A 21,246-nucleotide genomic window follows, 5' to 3' on the forward strand; every position below is an offset into this window, starting at 1 on the left:
GTGTCAGGTTTAAAAAGCACTGCGTGATGCTAGTGCAGGCATCTTTCTCTTAGCTGCCGCTGTAATTTAGCTTCATTCTGATGATGGTTTCCTCCCCCACACTGTATCATGTCTGATTCCACAGCGCAATATTCAGCCTTGTATCATGAACCTAATTTTCTTCCAAATATTGTGATATTGTAATTTTAAAGCATTTAATAGTATGATATATTAGCGTCTGCTTCTCCATGTCGCAAGCATAGGTGGAGTGTTTTGGGAGACCCACATTTGGCAAAACTGATATAGCCTGTAGTTCTTTCCTACACCCAACTACATCATTCTACATGTCAACTGATGGTGAATAAGAAAAACAGATTGTTCATTCATGCCGATACTTGCAAAACAACTACTTTTGTAAAATTTGGATATATAGAGATAAGGTTGAAAATGTAGCAAATTGGTCCTTTAACTCAAGGTTCACTTAACAGCTTTTCCAGAGCTTTTAACCACATCTCTTTTTGTCAGCAGATGGCGTGTGATCAATCAACTGAGCAGACTGTAAGATGCTGTAGAAAGCTCTGGAAACAGCTGATAAATACACCTTGAGTTAAGATTATGTAGTCAAATAATCTCTTAAAAAATGCCTTTTACATTTGTGTGATTATGATTATATATTTACATTTAAAATGGAAATGAACTACTGAATGTAATGTAGTTATGTAATCAGTTTTGTACAATCTACCACAGTGTAGCATTGAATTGATTAATTCCCAGCACTTAAAAAAATACAGTAAATCAATTATCTGTCAACTGAAGAGTTTCCTTTGATGTTTATTTATCCATTAATTTCTATCTATTTGTTTTCTATTTACAGTAGAGCAACCAATAACTGAGCCATAAAATGATCTAAAAAGAATTGAAAGTCAGTCAAACAAGTTAAAGACAAATATATTTTTTATATTTATTCAGGTTTAAATGATTAGTATTCAAAAAAGAGAAGCATAAATGGTTTTTGTGTTTTTGTTCTTTTTTGTTTAAATATTACACAAAATAAATAAATTTAAAGAAAAAAAACATGGTAGTGTTAGACTTGCTGTTGTGTTGGTGCTTTCTTGACTCTCATCATTCTTGTCTTTTCTTCTGCTTCCCTCTGCTTCTGCGTCTCTCTGTCAGCAAAACTTCCTCCTCCTTACTCTTCATCCTCCTCTTCCACATTTTGCCACATTTATTACATTTACTTCCTAGTCAAGTGTTTCACTTGGACACAAATCTAGAAATGTGAGTTAAGAATCACATTTTGGCACAGAAGTCATTTCTTTTCATATTCATCTACTGTGCCAATGTACTTTATAATTTAAAACAGAAAATAATATATACATTGTATAGTAATATATTTCTTTCTTTAAAAATAGAAATGTCTTTATCCAACATGAGATAAAATGTCTACAGGTTTCCTTTCTTTTCCTCCTCAGTGCATCATTCAGATCTGACTGAGATCTGTCCAATGTAGCCATCACTGTCACTTCAATAATGTCTGATCTCCCATGGCTGATATGTCCAGTCATCGCGGTTGTACCACAATGGGCAGGAAATGAGTAGCTGTGTTTTTCCTCCGCGTTTTCTTCCCCTTCATTGGCTTGCCATTGGCATTGAGTCCCACAAACATGTGCTTCTTCCTGTTGCGCCACTCTGCTGAAGCGTAGGTGTTGTACTTGTTCTCCTCGATGCGTTCAATCAGACGACAGTCCAGACCAAAGTCCCTCTGCAGGGGAAAGAAAAGAAGAAAGTGTAAATGGGAGATATACACATAGAGGTCAGTACAGAGACAAAGATTTGAGATGATTTACAGTTGTTGTGATGTATTTCTGCTCTGTCTGGTAAGAGCACACAATAGGTCATCTGTCATAGGGCAAATTCATATATCACTATTTGAATGACAAATGAATGGTTTAAAGTTACCCTGCCATCAAAATAGTGTTTAGTGTTCTTGTTCCTACAGATGTTCTAGTTTCACTGTGCAGATTGATTGTGGAGAGTTTGACACTAGAAGGCTTTTTCCACATTAATCTGCTGAACGGGGAAAGTGTGAGTTGAAGGGTGCCTATGATGATTTGTGACAGCAATCACAGCCAATTGATTTTTAATGTCCTAAAATATGTCTGACGGGGATCTTTTGAAGTTATTTTTCAAGCAAATTTGCCAAATTTTCTTAAATTCCAAATAGAAGGATCTTGCTGCATTTCTTTGTCTTAAATGTTAATAAACTGAATATCTTTCAGGATGTTGTTTGAACAAAGCAAGAAACCTGATGACATCACCATGACCTTCAGTAAATTGTGAAGCATGTATCACTATTTTCTGACATTTTATAGACTGAATGATTTGTGAAGAAAATAATCATTAGATGAATTAATAAATGCCAATAAATAATGAAAATAATGTGGAGCTTTAATGGTTTTGAAAGCAGATTTATGTAGACTGGTGTAAATATGGGCCAATGACAGGACTTGGATGATGCTACATGAGATCTGTGGATATGTCGGGGGTCATATTTTTTGCCTTTTTTGAATAACTAATCACTAAGTCATGAGGCTGTTACACAGTACAGCTGTGCTTGCTTCATCGCTGCATCTTTTATTAAACAGTTTGACTTGTAAGTGAATAAATCATATCAATAGATGATTTCAATTTGGGGTGAGTCATTCTGTTAATACAGCCTCAGCTTATTGTCTTGTCATCTTGTCCTCAGTTTATTTTCTTAATCTTTCAGGTCATTATCATCCTTTTTATTTTACCATCATTAGTAGCTGCAAGTGATTTCTCTTACTGGACTGGACATAGCAGACTTTGTCATCTCTGTTGCTTTTTGTTGCTGTTTTCATTCTTATGTTTTTTCTTTTGGATCTTGTCTGAGCCCAGCAACATCATGTCGATATTCTTGTATCAACACAGATCAACACACGGTCGGCTATTGCTTAAGAATAATCCCCAGTGTAATCAAGGCCGATTGTAAGCTGGACATGAAATGATGGTAAATGTTTGTGTGTCAGCAGACTGGACGAGTGAGGGGCGGGAGATCTGATGTCTTAAAGATTAAGGGCTTTTTGCCAGCAAAGAGCATCGTGACACCATGTTTGTGGCTTACATTACCACAGTGACCACCCACTGGTAAATGAAGAGAAAATGATCTGAGAGAGTAACATTTGTCAGTTTACTGGAAGCTGCCCTTGTGCTTCAGGCGAATGTCACTTAAACAGGCAGTTAACTGGATGCAGTTGATATTCGCAAGCAAAAATGTACTTGCCCCGAATGCACAACACACACACACACACACACACACTCACACACACACACACACAATATAACTCTCTTTCTCTCTCTCTGTATCTAGCCGCAGCTGTTCAAATTGGTTCCAGAAGTAAAACTGAATGTTCCCAAAGCAAAATGAGAATATTTTACAGACACTGTGCAGTTTTTTTAACTAACAGTGGTCTCTCGGTACGACCAGACTGTGTGTGTTCGTGTGTCTGTGTCTGTGTCTGTGTGTGCTGGAAGAATTTCAATTAAATGATTAGAAATGGGGATTAAAAAAAAAAGAAACTGTAATCATAAGTGACATCAAATTATTGGAATGAAAAATAATAATGTCAGTACCATTTTACTTACTAGAGTAAGTGGGCTAGGTAGAAAGTCTAATAAAATCTTTTATTGCAGACAACTGTGTGAATTTGTAGGTTTTCCTTTATAATTTTCTACAAATTGAATCATGGTAAGTCCTAAAGGCAATCATAATCCTCTGTGTAACATCGATGTATTGATCTGGCAATATAATGAAACAATGATTTCATTTGATTATCACTGGATAAAGAAGTCACTGTGTAAACCCATCAAGTGTAATCGAATGCCGGCCCTTCGAGCGCTGTGTTACTGTGGCTTGTGTTGCACGGTGCAGAAGACGTCATGGGAATTCAGTTTCAGGCCATGCAACAGAATGCCTCTCTTTCTTTTCTACCGTGTGTCATTTCATCTGTGGTGTGGCTCCCAGAGAGACACGCTGAAAGTTAGGGCTTTCAAAAGTAAGGAAAAAGAGGAGAAAAAAAAGGAAAGGGAAGAGAATGAGATGAAGAAAAAAAAGAAAGGAAAGAGAGAGAGAGAGAGAGAGAGGGAAAACAGATGAAACAAGGGCTGCTCTCCCCCCAGAGGGACTGAAGCAGAATACAGAAACTGAAGGATTGTGTTTCCTGTTTCTGAATGGAGGGGAGAAGAGAAGAGAAGAGAAGAGAGGAGAGGAGAGGAGAGGTAGGTAGCAGCTCGCACTGACTAACTGCGGTTCCTATTTCTGGAAAAGAGTCTTTGCTGCCTCGTCTGTTGTTTTAAAATGTATTTCAAAGCTCCACAGTCACACGTTTACACAGAAAAGTGTCTCGTTTGACTTTGATTCATTAAGATTGATGAATGGATGAGCACATAATGGATCTCCTGTGTAATTAATAGTCAGAAACAACTACTCACCGCTCCGTATAGATCTCCCTTCTTGCTGATTGCCAGGTAGTAGTTACTGCTGACGCCCCTGATGGCCACAACTCCCACATCCACTGACTTGATCTCCAAAATACCTGTAGAGCAGGGACAGAGAGACAAATATATCAGAACTTATTGTCATTATATATCACAATTTTTCTTTTTTTAAATGTCAGTACAAAACCCAAAGACAAGTGACAAAATAACAGAGAAAAGCAAAGAATCATCACACTTGGGCATTTATTATCAGAATTGATGTTGAATATTTTTTATCTAATTGATTAATTGACTGATCCTTCCTGCACTTGCTCTCAAGTTTATGGACATTATTGTTTCATATGAGTGTAAGTGTGTATGAAAATTGAGGGATTGTGGGATCTAAAACACCAACGTAAGAATATCGGTTTAAAATCCCTGAATATTCAAGCCGTTAAACCCTGAAATTGTGCAGGAGAAACCTAAATCATCTCAGTTTCTTCCTCACAAGTGAGCCCCAGTGTCGTCTCTCTCCTCTCTCTCTGCCTCACTATGTGACAGTCAGACCTCAGACCGGCCTCTTGCCCCCTGTTCATTTGCTGGTTAGCTTGTGGGCTGCATGCCCTGGGACCGAGGTGTAAGCCAGGAAAAAACATTTCTCTGCTCTATGTTTGTTTTTCTGACCAGGGGAGCGCAGGCAGGCAGGCAGGCAGGCAGGCAGGCAGGCAGGCACACGGACAGGACGGAGAGAGGCTTTCTGGCTGCCAGTTTGGCAAGAGGTCAAGGCGTCCGTATCAGTTTTCAAGCCTGAACCAATTACTGGTTTAAGCTGTGGTCTCCGGCCCTTTCTTCTCTCATCCTAAAGTCAGTTACACCAAGCCATAAAACTATCAGGGGTTTGAGAGGATTAGCTAACAGGGGCCAGTAGGAAGTGCAGCAATAGTGGTTGCAGGAATAGGAGGGAGGATGGAGGATGGAGGGAGAAACAGGGGGAGTACATCCAGAGTATCTCTAAAGATCTGTTATTGTCATTCTTGAGCTTTCAAAGTGTCAGATTCTTGTTCAAGTCATGAATGGACAAACCGAAAATCTATTTAATCTGTGTATTTCCATCATTAAAAAATGAATTAGTTGGACCTAATGTTCCAGTTACCAAACATGACTTGAGGCCAGAATCCAGTCGAATAAATGGTGATGAGCAGGAAAAGCAGCAAACGATAAATACAGTATGAGAAGATGATCAAATGGCTTCTACTTTAACTCTAAATCTTAAATCTATACCTGTCTGTTCACCAGATGCCATTTGCTGCCATCATTCCTCTTTCTCTTATACTCAGAAATTCACAACATCCTCCAGTCAGTCCTGATGTGATTGTTGTAGCTTCACATAAAGACATCTGGATCTGAAAGCATCGACTCACTGACTGCTCTGAATGTTGAGCTTTACTGCTCTCCAAAAATCTGTTTCTAAACAATAAGAGACACTTCTGCATTTCGAAATGTGTTTTTGAAAAAAAAAGGTTAAAAAATTAGCTGTGATGTTTTGAAGTGGCTAAGAGCTTTTCTTTGTGTACTTTATGTGTGCTGTTGGTTTATTTTTAACTGTTTATGGCCTTCGTGTTTTGTTTCTCTTTTTGTGTTAAATGTAGTCTTTGGCTGAGGTGCACTGGCATTAATCCATCCCCCTCAATTCCCTTACTTAGTCAATAAAAGGTCGTTAAACTTCTAAAGTTCAAGAAGATTTTTGTAGCTTCACAGTGCATGATGTTGGCTTGTTTTGTTAAGTCTATTACTCACACAGACACGCATTAAAAGCAGTCGCTGTACCACAACACAGCGCTGATCTATCAGCTTCAAAATGTTCCATCTCACTGCACCACAGCTGACATTTCTGAGCTGTGATCTGTCAAAAAAAAAAAAAAAAAAAAGAAATCTGTCTGTGCTGTGCTAGAGGCCGGTCCACCTGTTCAAACCCTTTCCCCCCCCCCTCATCCTGTTTGATGTGGTTTGTCAGAAACCAAAGCACAGGGCTCTTTTATGGCCCCCTTTACCAGTTACCAGAAGCAGCCCGTCTGCCTGTGAGTTAAAAGGCCAGGCTGCAACAAAAGGCTTAGATTGCAGCAAAAGAGTTTATGGCAAGGAGACGGAGAAAAACAGGACCAGAGCTTAAAACACACATCAGGTTTTTGTGATAAAAGCACACACACACACAGATGCAGGCAAATACACACCTTGAAAAACGTTTTAACTTCTGCTGTTAGACCTACAGTACTCTTAAAACCTTTTTTTTGTTATTTTACTCTAATATTCCTCATTCAACACCTTGTTATATTGGTGTCTTGAGACTTTTCATGTATTTTATTCCCTTTTCTGAACAGGGAAAAGTCTGTTTTTTCCCTCCCTGCGTTCCCTGAATCACAGGCCAACAACTTTATTATGAATTTAAGTGTAAAGGAAAAAAAAAAGTTATGACCCAACACTGAAAGTGCAAATAGCACACAGGATTCACTTAATATAAAAGGCATGAACATTTTCCGCTATCAACATTTTTGAAAGAAATTACCAAGGGCAAACACCTGTGTATAACAGGGCAACACTACAACTTTCATAAAAACGAGCCAAGTGGGTCTCTGCCAGTCAAACCCAAACCGTAACACTGACAGAGCCACAAGTACAAATAAACACAAACTGGCCCTCTAACAGTAAGAAACTGTTCATTAACCACTTCTTAAAGACCACTACCATATTAAATGGGTTTGTAGCCAAATCCCAACTCCACTGTGACTGTCAAATCCACAACATGACTAGAAATCTGCCTTTTTGAACGTGTAATACAAAATCAAACATACAGAATACAGGAACTCAACAGCAGCTTTTGTCAATTGAAACCATTTTCTGATCTATAGCTTTGGCTGTAGTCATGATTATTTGTGGTATTGGCAGGTCAGGAGTGCTGGTGTCTTGAGATTTTTACGCTCACCACATTCTGTGGATAGTTGTTGTTGCTTTGTTGTCTGGTTCCCTTAAACTTTCTAACCTCTGCTTAGTATGTGGTATAATTTCTTAACCTCACAAGCCAAGTTTCCATCCAGATTAACCACTAATTTTGGCAGAGTTTCCAGAATACAGTCAAAAGGAAATGAAAATTAAAGTGCATTTCTATCCTGTACTGTTATGTGAATATTATGCAGAAGAAAAGGAGGCAACGAGATACGATAGTTTGACTTGTTTTAAGATTTAGTGTTTCCATTTTGCGCTCATTGCCACTCTTCTTTTCTCTTTTCTCCTCTCCTCAATGATGCTGTTGTCCTCATCATTATTCTCATTAAACCAATTTCTTTTGTACGTTGAGCCTCTCAGGTTTACTCTGTTGGTCAGAATTTCAACTTTCCTCCCTCTCCTCTGTAGATTTAAGTCTTTAAAAATGACTAACCAGAAACTGGGGACACTGAGATCTTGTAAAGCTGTACCTTCATAACACACTCCGGCATTCAGTAACAATGGGCTTGGTGGGACAGTGAGTAGTCTTTTGATAATCTATTAGTCTCCATTCAATAAGAACTACAGAGGGTCCTGCTGGCCCAATTAAAGAGATACGCATTTCTGTTTAAAAAGTGTCACTATCAGAATTGGATGTACTTTTGACCTTATGCTACAGAAAATAAAGTCATTAGTTTTAATAAATATAAATTGTAAATATAAAAATAAATAAATTGAAACTTGCCTGTGTTACCTCCTTCAAAGTGAAACCATCAGTAACAAGTTTTGAGACAATTAATAATAACAACTACGGACAGCAGACTGAGGTAGACAATAGGACCAGTATCACAAATTGTGCAACTACAAAACTCACTAAATCTCACTCATATACATAAAAACACGCTCATGGATACAAACAGGAACACACACACACACACACAGAGGAACACACACATACGCAGACCTCCTCTCGACCTCCGGCCGGCCTCTTTGGGAACACTGTTAGTGAGACTCCAGCTGAACCTAAAGGTTAAGGGAGGTTGTGAAAATGTTTCCACTGTTTATCCAGGGGCTTTTTTGAAGATTATACTGCGGTTGTTCACATCGTGACCTCGACACGGCGACCAGCTGTGAGTGGGTCGACTACATGCCAGCAGCCCGGAGAGGTCTCGTTCTTTATTGTGAAATATTGTCACTAGCTTGTGTCATGAACTCCCCCCAGTGAGATGAACAGGGGAACGGTCCGCTTCTTTTATTCTAGCTCCAATGCTTGGATATTTGGATGAACCCCCCTGACTGTTCCTGTGTTTCTCTGCAGTGATTAATTCTCACACTGTTTGTTAGATTTAAACATCTGAGACACTATTTTATTTTATGAAACAAAAACGTCCCTGTTGTATATTATTAAAGAAAACAACTTTAATATGTGATTAACATCAGTTGAGGTCTACAACCAAGATCATTTTTCTCTTTGAAACTATGGCAACAGAGTGACTGACGATGTGTTGTATTAATGGTGACATGAGTGTTCATCCATTCAACCACTAAAGACTCAAAAGAAAAGAAAAAAAAGAATAAAAGGAATCAGAAGAAAGAAATGGACCACCAATATACTCAAATCAGATATGAATTGAATATATCAAACTGTATTTGATCATTCAAATACAATAACAATGAATGAAATGCTTTCGCACAAAGGTTTTTATGCAGAAAGACTCTCTCTTGGCTGCTTTCTAGCCACCCGTGGTTTGACAGGATTCATCTATTTCCTTTGCATTATTTTTCTTCGGAGTTTGGTGGAAGATTTCCGGCTCGTTATGAAGTCTGAGAGAGAACAAACATGTCTCGGTTGCGCAGTTTTCTGGGCGAGAGCTGGCGAAGATACTGGGTTGGAGTAGAAACTGCTGTATATTATGTGTTTTGAGGAGCATTGAGGTATTGGTTTAGACTGATGTGGTTGACAACAGTATCATCCTGTGTTAAGTGGCCACATCAAAAGCCTGCGCGGCTGACGGTTTTGACTGAAGATGGAAAAAACAGAGGCCTGTTTCTGATTTTCAATATATTTCTTTTTTTTTGACAAAGAGAAATTTTGGTGAACAGATTTGTGCTCAGAATGTGTTTTGCACATATTACATTTCTGGGTTGTAAATCATGTAAAACAGATACGATGTGCCCTTTGCGCACTACATTGAATTGGTTTCTTCTCAAGTCTTTTTTTCATTAGCTGGGTGGTTCTATTTGACCTGCACTCACTGTATTATTTAACTTTTTCTCACTCCCATAATGGTTTTATTTCCTTCCCTGACAGGAACACTCACATCACTGTCTTGTCGGACTGAAATAGCCGTAACCACACTGTTCAAGCTGTGTGTGATTTCGAAATTGGCAAAGGTAGGAAAAGAAAAACAAACCCAGATTATTCCCAAAAAAAAAAAAATTTTAAATAAAACAAAACGGATCACCTGAGTGAAATCCCTGTGTTTAAAATACCAGAGGTCTGTCCGCCTAGCCAACAGATAGCGTTAAGTTTCGTCTGCGTGGGTCATTCCAATCCGTATAATTTGAGATCACTTTACCGCGCACAGCAAGCTCACAGCGAGTTATGTCACACACATTTAAGAACAGCTGGGAGGAAACCCAAAAGAAATTCACTGCCATGTTAATGGTGATTTTGATCGGGAGGAGAGAAAAAAAAGAAAGAAACATTACCACCTGAGTTATTGTGATTCCTTTAACACAGTTGACTTTGTAACATGATAAAGTGCCAAAGCTGCCAGTTTCTGTCAAAACATTTCACAGGCCTGACATGGCAGGAGTTATGTTTTCAGGCAATGTGCTGTGACGCTTGTCTGCATTTCACACATTTTTCATTTACAGTTCAGCTGCCAGTGTGATGTTGCCCAACTGTTGTGGTTTGAGTTGTTGGCGCTGGACTTTCAGCTTCAGAAATCGTGTTATTTTACACCACAAATATTATTATATTTGCACAGACATGTACAAATATTATTCTGTTTGTCAAATGCATCTTTCTCTGTGTATTATTTTATTTGTTTCACGTTAAACTTGAATTTATGATCGTATACATAGTGTATATACACACACACACACACACACACACACACACACACACACACACACACACACGGTGTAATTAGCTGGCATTGCTGGCTGCTCTGTTCAAACGACCAGGCTGTCCAGATGCTTCTCTGGACTCAGCTCTGAGCTCTCAGCTCTACCTTTGATGACTCCATTAGGAGCCTCACTTTCATGGTGTGTGTCTTTGTGTGTGTGTGTGTGTGTGTGTGCATGTGTGTGTTTTTTTTACCTCTTGGGGACCTCTTCCGGTATAAACACCGGCCTTGTCGGGACCAGAAGTCCTCATGGGGGACTAAAGCCTGGTCCTAATGAGGCAAAACTTTATTTTGATGTTCTGGTTAAGGTTAGGTTAGGTTATCCACTATGAATGGAAGTCAATGCAATGTCCTTACAAGGATAGCTTCACAAACTTGTGTGTGTAGGGCAAGGTTAGGGGTGAGTGAGAGCAGGAGCATGAGGTGTGTGTGTATTTTCTTTTTTTTTGGGGGGGTGGGGGGTGGTTCCTATAGCACATGGTGTCTATATTGAAGCAGCCCTGTTATCTGTCACAGATGCTTTTCTTCACCTCCCACTGCTTTACTGGCTGTGAATTCTGCCTGTTCACATGCACCAGGTTGAGACTAAAGTGACACCAGTACAGTATTTAGCTTTGAGTGCATTTTTCAGTGTAGCTGCTTTTAAAAATATAAATAAAAAAAAAGTCTGATAAAATGATGCTACAGTACAGTTTGTTGTTGTTGTTTATTTTCTAAAAGGACTTGGGAGTTGGGATGATTCTATGGATTAGTGGAATATTTTGATGTGTATTCCCTCGACCTTGAAGCAGTGAATGTTTGGCAATTGAGACTGAAAAATGTATTCTAATTAATTATTAATCCATCATCAAAATATTTACAGTTTAATTTCTGGTTGATTGACCAAATCCTGAACTAGCTCTAGCTTCAGCTTTAAAAACTGAATTTCTGAAATAGCCTATAACTTCACTGATAGTAAAAAACATCCTATAACATTCAGAGTAGAAGAGATTAAACTCCATATTGTTTTCACTGCAGGTTGCATTTTTATAACTTGAGCTCTACATCGGTTTGATTTGATCTTTTCTTATTTTGTCTCTTGAACAAAGTAACACTGCCTCCAACTTCCCAGTGACCTCCATGATGTTGCTATAACAACATAAAGTATTAGAAAATGTAGTATTTGCTGTCAGCACAGTTTTTCTGTATGGCTTAACTTTATTATGCAAACAACCTTGAAATCAGTGATTGTTAATTATTTGTTATTTAGACAACAACCAAATAGTTGGATTGTTGTCAAGAGAATGCCAAGAATGACGTGAATGCTTGTAATATTTTAGAAAAAAGACACTATGAGCATATAAAACAACAAGAATATAAATGTGTGCTCCTGCATGTGTTCAGAAATCCATCTCAAGTGTTTCTGTAAAGTACACCATTACATTACCGATTTAAAAGATTTGTGTACTACATGCCAGTTACGTGAAAATGATCTACACTAAAGCTTGATAGTTTAGAAATCAGGTAAATGATTCAGGACTTGATGTAGAATATCTCCTCCTGTGTCTCTATCTCTTTATCTCTATCTCTTCTGATCATATTCAGCGAGAATCCTCCACATAACATAAACACTGAAAATTCACTGGCCATTCATCAAAACCTGAAAAAGTCCAACTTTAGATTCTTTGTGAACAGTAATGGACTCTTGGCGATTTGAGCTCTTTTCTCTGCTCCAAAGCTGCTCACGATCTTACAGGAACATGATTTGCTGCTGAAAGACTTTTGTTTAAGGTGGTCCGGTAGTGGTGGTGGGGTTTGCGGCGGGACTGCCTCAGTTTGCCTACAGAAATCTGGCTCTTATTTTAGTCCTGTTGTAGCTGACACATTAATGGACAGGGGAGCGAATTGATGGGAAAATATCAAGCAGCGATGACAGGACAAATGTAAACAGTGATGGAAAAATGAGACGGATCCTGTCGTTGTCCTTGGTGACTCTTGGCAAAAACACTCAGCGTTCAAAAAGTATAAAAACTACACTTTAACAATGTAGAAACTCAACTTAATATCTTGATGGGAAACTTTAACTGTGGAAGGTTTTTTTTGTGATCATTTTCAGTGCTCATCAACATTCCTGACACACTCAAAGCCTGAACACACACATGCTCCTTTAAAGACTCTGTACATGCAGTAATGGGGTCAAAGGGTACCTGCACATCTGAACCTCTGGACTCATCCCTGTGTGTGAGATGGGAAGAAAAAAAGTGCAGGGAGAGGGGAGAAGTTGCATAAATCATATTGCTTGTATTATATCTGGTAATGCAACAAATTATGTTTTCAATTCCAATTTATTTCAGAGTCATTAAAAAATGTGACTTGTCATTGTTGCATTTAATAACTTAAGTCCTGTATATCAGAACATGCTGCTTTTCTCAGTGCAGGAACATTTCAACGTTTTTTTCTTTCTAGACTTTAAGGACCTGATTTCTGGGGCTCAGATTAAATATCATTCCAAACTGAACATTTGCGACTTTGGGCATCAAAGATTTTGAAATGGCTTCTGCAAAATGCCATTATACATCCAGTAAAATACAAGTAAATGGCTTATCGGTGCTTTGGCTCGGATCCATTAATCATAAAGTCATTTCTAAATGTATGAGGTGAAACTACAGTGTATGTCAGCTACAGTAACATAACTTTACTGTCACGGATGATAATAATCAATATTACGCAAGATTTCAACAGGAAATTGACAGAGTTTCCTTTCGTGGATTCCAGTAAAACAAGTCATGAATCAGAGCTGACATGATTTGATCCAGACCCCTGCTGTATCTGAGACAAACGAACACAACATCACCATGAAGAGCGTCATACACAATGAAAAACCTGCTTCTCCATACATTGAAATTGTGGTTGTCTTGGGGCCTGACTCATTTCACTCTTCATATCCATGTTTTTTTTTTGTTTTTTTTCCCCCAGCCAATTAGGAGTAGGGCTGTGGACAGGTGATGCCTAGCATGGGGTTAAGGGCATTATCCTTATTATCACCATTTTTTTTCTTTTAAATGTCAAACACAAACAGATGCAGATGTGTTGGATGCGTTGTTGCCTTGGCTTGCCCTGCTCTAGGAGAACGACCATCAAAGGGGGACAACAAAATGGGGTTCCTAAGGAAACGGAAGTGCTGCAAGCCAAACTGCACCTACGCTAGGTTCAAATCTAACCACAGTCGGCCAGATCTCCCGTCAGTCTTCCTCGCCAACGTCCACCGCTCCATCACCAATAAACTAGACAACCTAAGACTGCTTCTGACCTCCCTGCATGGAGAGAAATGACAAACTGCTTTGCTATCATCTTCACCAAGACGTGGCTGCATGAAAGTATCTCCAACTCTATCCAGCTATCCAGGATTGGCTCATTGTCCAGTAAGGAGACTGGTGTACAGACACATCAATCATCTCTGCACACTGCTCAGCTTTCACACAGGTTCTTGCAGTCAAATATAAACCTTTTTAATCTATTAAAATTATTTTTGGACTCTCTAAAAAAAAGGGAACTGGGCATGTATCCCCTTCCGTTTCTTTTTCACTGCAATAACAATACATTTATACCATCACAGCCCTAATCAGGAGGTCTTGCAAGAAGTAAAAAGCACCTGTTTGTTATAGCCATAAGTAAAATTACCATCAGTGTAGTTGGAGGGAAGATCAGAGGGATCAAACATAGGAGGGAGTGTGTGGGTAGTATCGGTTTATTGTATGTTTTCAGAGCACAGCTGAACGTGATTGTACTTAACTGTGGCAGCTTTAGGAGTAGTCAATGATAGGTTCAGTATTTCCTGAACAAGCTTGTACCTCATGGCGTTTGCACACCGCTTTTATTTACGACTGTTTGAGAGGAGAGTCCATGAAGATGTCAAAGTAACTTAGAATGAAAAGCAACTCTGACACTAACCTCTGGTACATCCCGTATCTCCTCATAATTCTCTTTTATGGGCCACACTGTTACCTTTTCCCATGAGAACCCTAAACACGCTCATCAACCACGAGAGCAGAGAGGAGGAGGAGGAGGAGGAGGAGGGGAAAAAGTAAAGCAGACAGAACAAAATAAAAAAAAGGATCCAGAAACAGAAAGTGAAAAGACTGGGACTAGATTCAAGAATATGTTGAAAAATTCAAGAAGGTCAAGCACTTTTTTTGCTTAGCGTCATAACCCCACTGGGTTATTAGAAGTTCATGAATGCAGAGGAGAAAGAAAGACAACTGTTGGTCAGCCTTATTCAGATGCTTCTTGAACACAACTTTCTTCTACATTCTGCTGATGAAAACTGAAGAAAACTGACCATAGCAATTCTCAACGTTTTTCTCTTTTGTATATTGTGGAATATGACTTTGTTTTGAAGTTACTGACATTCACTGTTAAAAAATATCTTAAAAAAATGGATTTGTATTGGCAGATTGTGTCACATATTGTAAGAAAACATTGCATTTAATACTCAATAATTGAAGATGGTAAGATGGAGATATTTGCAGTGTATGAAAAATACTTAAATATCATTTCTCCATCAAAAATGAGTGTTGCATCCCAAAATCATTTCAAATGACTCAAACTACAAGACATTTTCAACCCCCAGCTCCAGTGCATAGCTACCAGAGTGACAGAAAAGCCCAAAGTGATGCACTATGTGTAGCTGTGACCTTTCCATTAACAAAGCTTCCTGACTCGGGTCAGTAGGTAAGGGTCAAACCAGAGGGGGCAGACCTGTGTAATTAGCCTACACATGGAAAACCTGCACTAAATCAAAATAATGTCCAGTGTATTAGACTATCCATAAATTGCAGTGCGTTTGGATTCATTCATGTTAGTGGGTAATGCGTCTACTGTGATTAATGTTAACAATAAAGATGTGTGGCAGCTTTTACAATCCAGGTGGCCGCAGCCAGATTCAAATCTCCAGCTATAGTCAAGTTGGCACCATACAATACTAATTGAGCGACGCGTTACCGCAAGTCTGCGGTCCAACTGCAAACACATGTCCATTTGTTTCATTGCTTTATTCAATTGTTTGTAAACAAGATGTGACAGTCCGTGGACAACAGCGAGGGAAGAAAACAAGGAGAGTCTTGTTGCTTATGGTCAGTGGAAGGATCGATGCTAATCACATGGCAGCCTGGCAGGGTTTTTACATTCAGACTCTTTTAAAGGCTTTATGAGGTGAGATGGATAGATGGGCACTGATCATGTGAATACAAATGGATAAACATGGTCACACACCACTGAACGCATGTTAACAATATGAGCCTTCAACCCTGAGTGATGCGCTGCACTTAACTCTGACAACATGATTAGAAAGGCTCGGCTGTGGAGAAGAAGCTCGACCCCCGAGCTGGACCTACAACTTCTTCATCACCTCTGACACCGTCTAATGACACTCATTTGCAATCTGACCTCCTGAACATTACCAGACTATTAGACCACCGTAACCATACTAACTACTGCCTCACTATTTTTCAATGTGACGCTCTTCTAAAACAATGGTCTGTTTTTCTGACTAATAAGCTCTTGTAGGGATATTACATTATTTAGTATGTTTATATTTAGTGGATTTTGAAAGCAATGTAGCTCTGCTCAGAGCCAGGTGTTTTTAATGAGCACATAAAGGCCAGAAATCTGCATCAAAGAATTCATTTGCCAAAAAGTCTGTGCAGTTTTGAAGCTGTTTTTGTCTTATCATCTCCACACAGTATAAAAAGAAGCTTATTGTAAACGTATTACAAACATGACGTGTAGCATGTCCAACACCTCATCCATGTTCTCAGTCAGGGCAGTTTGAAGGGTACAGTTTGTTCTCTGCTCATTTTGAAAGTGAATGCAAAATTGTGGGAGGTGGTTCATTAGCATACAAACTGCTGTACAAGCATGTGGACAGATGGATATACTGTAACGAATAGTATGTGTGTCGTATATTTTAGTATGATTGTGAGCAGACACACACATAATTTAATCATTATTTCATCACAGTTATATTTCTCCAGTTTCCACCCACCCTGTTTTTTGTCTGAAACATGTTAAACATCTGCACTTGCTGTCAGGTAGATGCAGCTTGATGAAATGCCTACTTAATATGCTGCCAAGACAAAATACAGCCTAAAAGTTTGGCCTCCACAGCCAAGTCTTCATATTTTAGATTTTGTTCCTCTATAAAGTTCATACTTACAATCAAGTTGTAGGAGCAGTTGAAATTGATGGATTGCGCCTCTAATGCCATGACCTGATGCCATTATAGTTAGTGACACGTTGCACCCTAATGGTTGAGCTCTTTATGTGCATGTGTGTAAAAGCCTGTGTGTGTGTGTGTGTGTGTGTGTGTGTGTGCGTGTGCGTGTGCGTATGTGTGTGTCAGAGAGGACTGCAGGCAAGGGGAGGGAGGAAGAGACGCTAATTGAAATTCCTTCAGCCATGTCTGGCAGAGCCTTGGTGTCTGAGTGGCACACACACACACACATGCACACGCACGCACACACACACACACACACACACACAATGCACACACATATTCACACTGGCCCCGGCCCTAATAAAAGTGGGCTTTGCCATATGGAGGCCATGTGCAAGACTGGCCTCTCTGTGCTCCAGCTTGTGTGTGTGTGTGTGTGTGTGTGTGTGTGTGTGTGTGTGTGTGTGTGTGTGCTCTCAGCAGGAGAGACTTGTACACACCACAGACCTACAGACAGATGCATACAAACCTATGACATGTGTATGAAGGTGTGCGAGTGATAAACATGCATTTAGGAAGATTACATTCCCAGACACACATGCTTAACATGCTATGACACATACAATAGACGTAACGCAGCGGGAAATTGTTGTATAATCTTTTGAGAAATTAGCTCGTGTTTTGGACGTCTCCCATCTAATTCAGTGAAATGGCAGAGAAACTCTGGGCAGGTAAATGTGGGAGTAATGTTCTGTTCTCCCTCAACAACTACTGTCAATGTGCCCTCAGGCAGTGCAGCTCCTCTGAGGCCAAAAGACTGGTCGCCCTGGAGAACTTCCAGATGTGTTTAACTAGAAGATAAAGATGTGGGCTATAGAACGATAACAGCTGATTTTCTGCTCTGGATCAGTCATAAATAATTAATTATGATAACCCTTACCTGTCTTTTTAAAAGTTTTTATATTTTAAGATTAGCCCTTTATGTCATGGTACAGTTTAGTTTTTAAGTAACCATTTTATTTTAATAAGCAATCTTAATGAATATCTTCACTTATATTATCTTAGAAGAGATTTAAACATTGATGCATTTATACATTATCAACATTTTAATCCACTGCATAGTTTTCTAGCTATTTACACTTTCAATTACACATTTCCTTCAAAAACTAGTCCGGGTACATCAACCTGCCTCCTGCCAGTGGAGTTACTCGGTGCCTGGCGTAGGAAGAATTCAAGGTATACCTAGTGTGACAGAGTGTAACTGTGTGTGGATGTGAGGCTGAGTGGTGCTGACAAAAGAGCATGTGTGCTCAGTGACCCTTCTTTGGATAAATAAAGGTTAAAATCACACAACCCACAAAATGTATAACCAGAAAAAAAGGAGCAGGAATGGCATGGTCATTATTCTACATCCAAGTCAATTTTAACCTCATACTTAGCATATGCCCACCACTATTATAGCTGTGGCACAATAGCAGCAAGGAATAAGTGTACTTGTCATTCTCCCCAGGGGTTTGGTAATAGCTGTGTTTTTGATATTTCCTCAAAGAGGAATAACTTTCTCTGGGCAATTTCTAATTGGTTCCAGTGGATCATCTCTCCTTCTATCTGCCTGGCTTACTCATTTTATTTTTCCTCCCTCTCTCCCTCTCTCTTACTGTCATGCTCTCCTTTCCCAAACTCTCTGTAATCTGGCAAATGTGGCTGCCTCTACACATGGTGAAAAGGCTGAAAAGCACGCAGCTCTGTTATTTGTTCCTTTGCCTAGTCACCTGTCTTATTGTGCACTGTTGCCCAGGGAGGGAAAACAGAAACATTACTCTCCACAGATAAACACAACCAGTGCATCTTTTACCACCGCGCTCTCATTAACAGATATGTGCATTTTTGGCAAAGTGGATTTCCCTTTGTGTTCAGCTGCTCTTGCATCCCTTTTTAGTACAACTAATATGTCTTGAAGGTAACAAAATGGCCAATATCATCAGATACTGTCAACCCCAGATAAATAATACATGATCTTAAGTAACCAGTAAACGCGTAAAACAATTCCAGGATTGCTTTCAAATTCTCATAAGTTGCCATTTTCACAGTTAAATACAGTTTAAAATGTAAGGAACCAATGAAACATATACAAACATACAAGATATTAGACTTACTGTATGGATCGTCCTCACTTTTGGTGCCATTAACTTTTCCTTTCTTGTCAATGCGAAGGAAGAATTTCTGGTAGGAGAACAGTTTCCTCTGGCGCACGTCTCCTTGTAGGTGGTTGTAGCTGCTCCGCACGTGACGCCCGACGACTGTCGCGGAGGATGATGACACATTGGTCGCCCGTGGCAACCTCGCAGAGGATGCGTGCAGCGGCGCGGGCGAGGAGGGAGATGGTGGGGGGCGTGAGACGAAGAAGTGAGGAGTGGTACCTCCTTGTGCATTGTGGTTCTTGTCAGAGTCCAACGACAAAGCGGAGATGGGCGAGGACGAGGACGGCCCGAGCAGGAGCAGCAGGAGGAGGAAGGTAATGGAGAGAAGGAGTGAAGGAGGTCTGCGGCAGGGGCAGGAGGAGAACCAGGCGACCGGTGCACCTTGTGTCACTGTCCATCTACACATGGTAGTGGAGCTGGCAGAGCTGTGGAGGTGCTCAGGGGCTGGTGCATGCTGAGCTGGGTGAAAGGAAAGGGAATGAGAGTGGGTGACACCCCCCCTGACTGACCGACTAAACCTCCTCTGTCTGGGGACCCACAACCTCTCTGGGACTGTAGGCGTCAAAACCTGTAGAAGGGCTGGTAGTGGTAGTTGAGCTGACTGCAATAGATGTGATCGGAGCAGGATTCGTGGTAGCAGATGTACACCTATCGTTGATATTCGTGGTGATGTAAATGCAGCTGCTGGTGGTGGTGGTGAAGCCTGCAGTTTTGCGGCTGTCTCTGCTGTAGTCCCCGGTGCTGTTTATTCCTCAGCAGCGCCGCAGGAATGCGTCAACATCCATAACTCAGATCACCTCGCAATGGGAACAACTGGGGGCTCGCCTCAAAGACCTCTCGCCTCCTCCCTCTCCTCCTGAGACAGCCGCTCTCTACTTCTAGTTACCACACACACACACACACATACACACACACAAACACACACACACACATACACCAACACACTCTCAAAATCCCCTTTTTAAAAAAAAAAAGTTTGAATACACACCAAAACTCTCGCATCCAAACACAAAAAGTCACAATATCAGTTCATTCAGATACACTAAAATCTACTCCGCACACATGTCCCCAAAAACATTTATCCTCTCCAGTCCAGGGAGGTGGAGAAGGTCTAGATAAAAGATGCTAAACTGCTCAGGACAAAATAAATAAATAAAAACAGGAAGTTAAAAAAAAGAAGAGGATTAACGCTGGTACTCGAAAATGTCCAAAGAAATCCACGCAAGGCAGGTCACGAAAAAAAAGAGTCAAAGAATCCAGACTTTCTTCCTTTCTTGTCTTCTTTTCTCTCTTTGTTTCTCCTGGTTTGTTGGAGTTGGTTTGAAGTTACTTGAGTGTGTAACTGAGCCCGGGAGCTCTCGTCTTTCTCTTCTCTTGTTGTGCGTCTGTCAGTGAGCTGAGCTCCCTATCTTGCCTCCGTCCTTGCCTCTCGGAGTCTGAGCGCTGGAGCGGTGCGTTGCCTCTCTTCTTTCCTCCTGTGTGTGGCTCCCTCTGCATTGGCCCCCTCCCTCTTTCCTTTGCCTCTCCTTCTCCCCTATCTCTATCAGCACTGCTCTCTTTGGTTATCTGGAGTTTCTCTGAGGTGACTGAATCTTGTCTTTCCTTTCACCTTATTTATCTGCTGCAGCTCCCCAGATGTCATCTCTTAGTGTAATTGGATGTCTATGAAAACCACTTGGCTTTGAAGAACTGTGTGCATTTATGTGTGTGTGCATGTCTGAGTGCACATGTACGTGTGTGTGTGTGTGTGTGTGTGTGTGTGTGTGTGTGTCTGCGTGTGTGTATGTGTCTGTGCGGGGGGGTCTGTCCCACCCCGTTTTCTCTTTCCCTCCCTCTCCCTCTCCCCCCCCCGTTTCTCTGTCTCCTCCCCTTCCCAGACCAAACCCCACCAGTTGAGCAGAGCAGGTCCAAAAGAAGGAAAGAAAACCTTTCCTTCATATCTCTCCTTCCTTTTCCACAACTGTTGGATCATTTCTCTTATATTCTTGTCCTTTTGATTGAAGCTGGTTATCATTATAAATCTTTCAATACAAGTACAGACACAATACGAGAATATAGATACCATAATTATACTTCTTTCTTATAACTTAGTTTAAGAAATGTTTTTTTACAAAGACGTTTTTATTCAACAGAAGAAATCAAAGTTGTCAAATGTTCAATTTAAAAATGTAAAATTCATGAACTATATGAACAAAAGCAGTTTAATACACAGTCCACTTTTTAAGGTGTGTTTAATAAATTCTACTACGTCATGCTTGTATTA

At 40.1% G+C, this 21,246-nt stretch overlaps 1 protein-coding gene across 1 annotated transcript; it reads right to left on the reverse strand.

Annotated features, from left to right (window-relative positions):
* Nucleotides 1-1,288: 1,288 nt before the first annotated feature.
* fgf10a (fibroblast growth factor 10a) lies at nucleotides 1,289-19,722 on the reverse strand. The gene is made up of 3 exons (XM_053340457.1): nucleotides 18,939-19,722; nucleotides 4,492-4,595; nucleotides 1,289-1,741 (listed from the first exon to the last, which is right to left on the reverse strand). Exons 1-3 carry the CDS (start codon nucleotides 19,387-19,389, stop codon nucleotides 1,541-1,543), a joined length of 756 nt encoding a protein of 251 aa, XP_053196432.1. The 5' UTR covers nucleotides 19,390-19,722; the 3' UTR covers nucleotides 1,289-1,540.
* Between the last annotated feature and the right edge of the window lie 1,524 nt (nucleotides 19,723-21,246).

This window comes from Scomber japonicus, chromosome 19, assembly GCF_027409825.1.
Source record: "Scomber japonicus isolate fScoJap1 chromosome 19, fScoJap1.pri, whole genome shotgun sequence".
NCBI classification, from domain to species: Eukaryota; Metazoa; Chordata; class Actinopteri; order Scombriformes; family Scombridae; genus Scomber; species Scomber japonicus.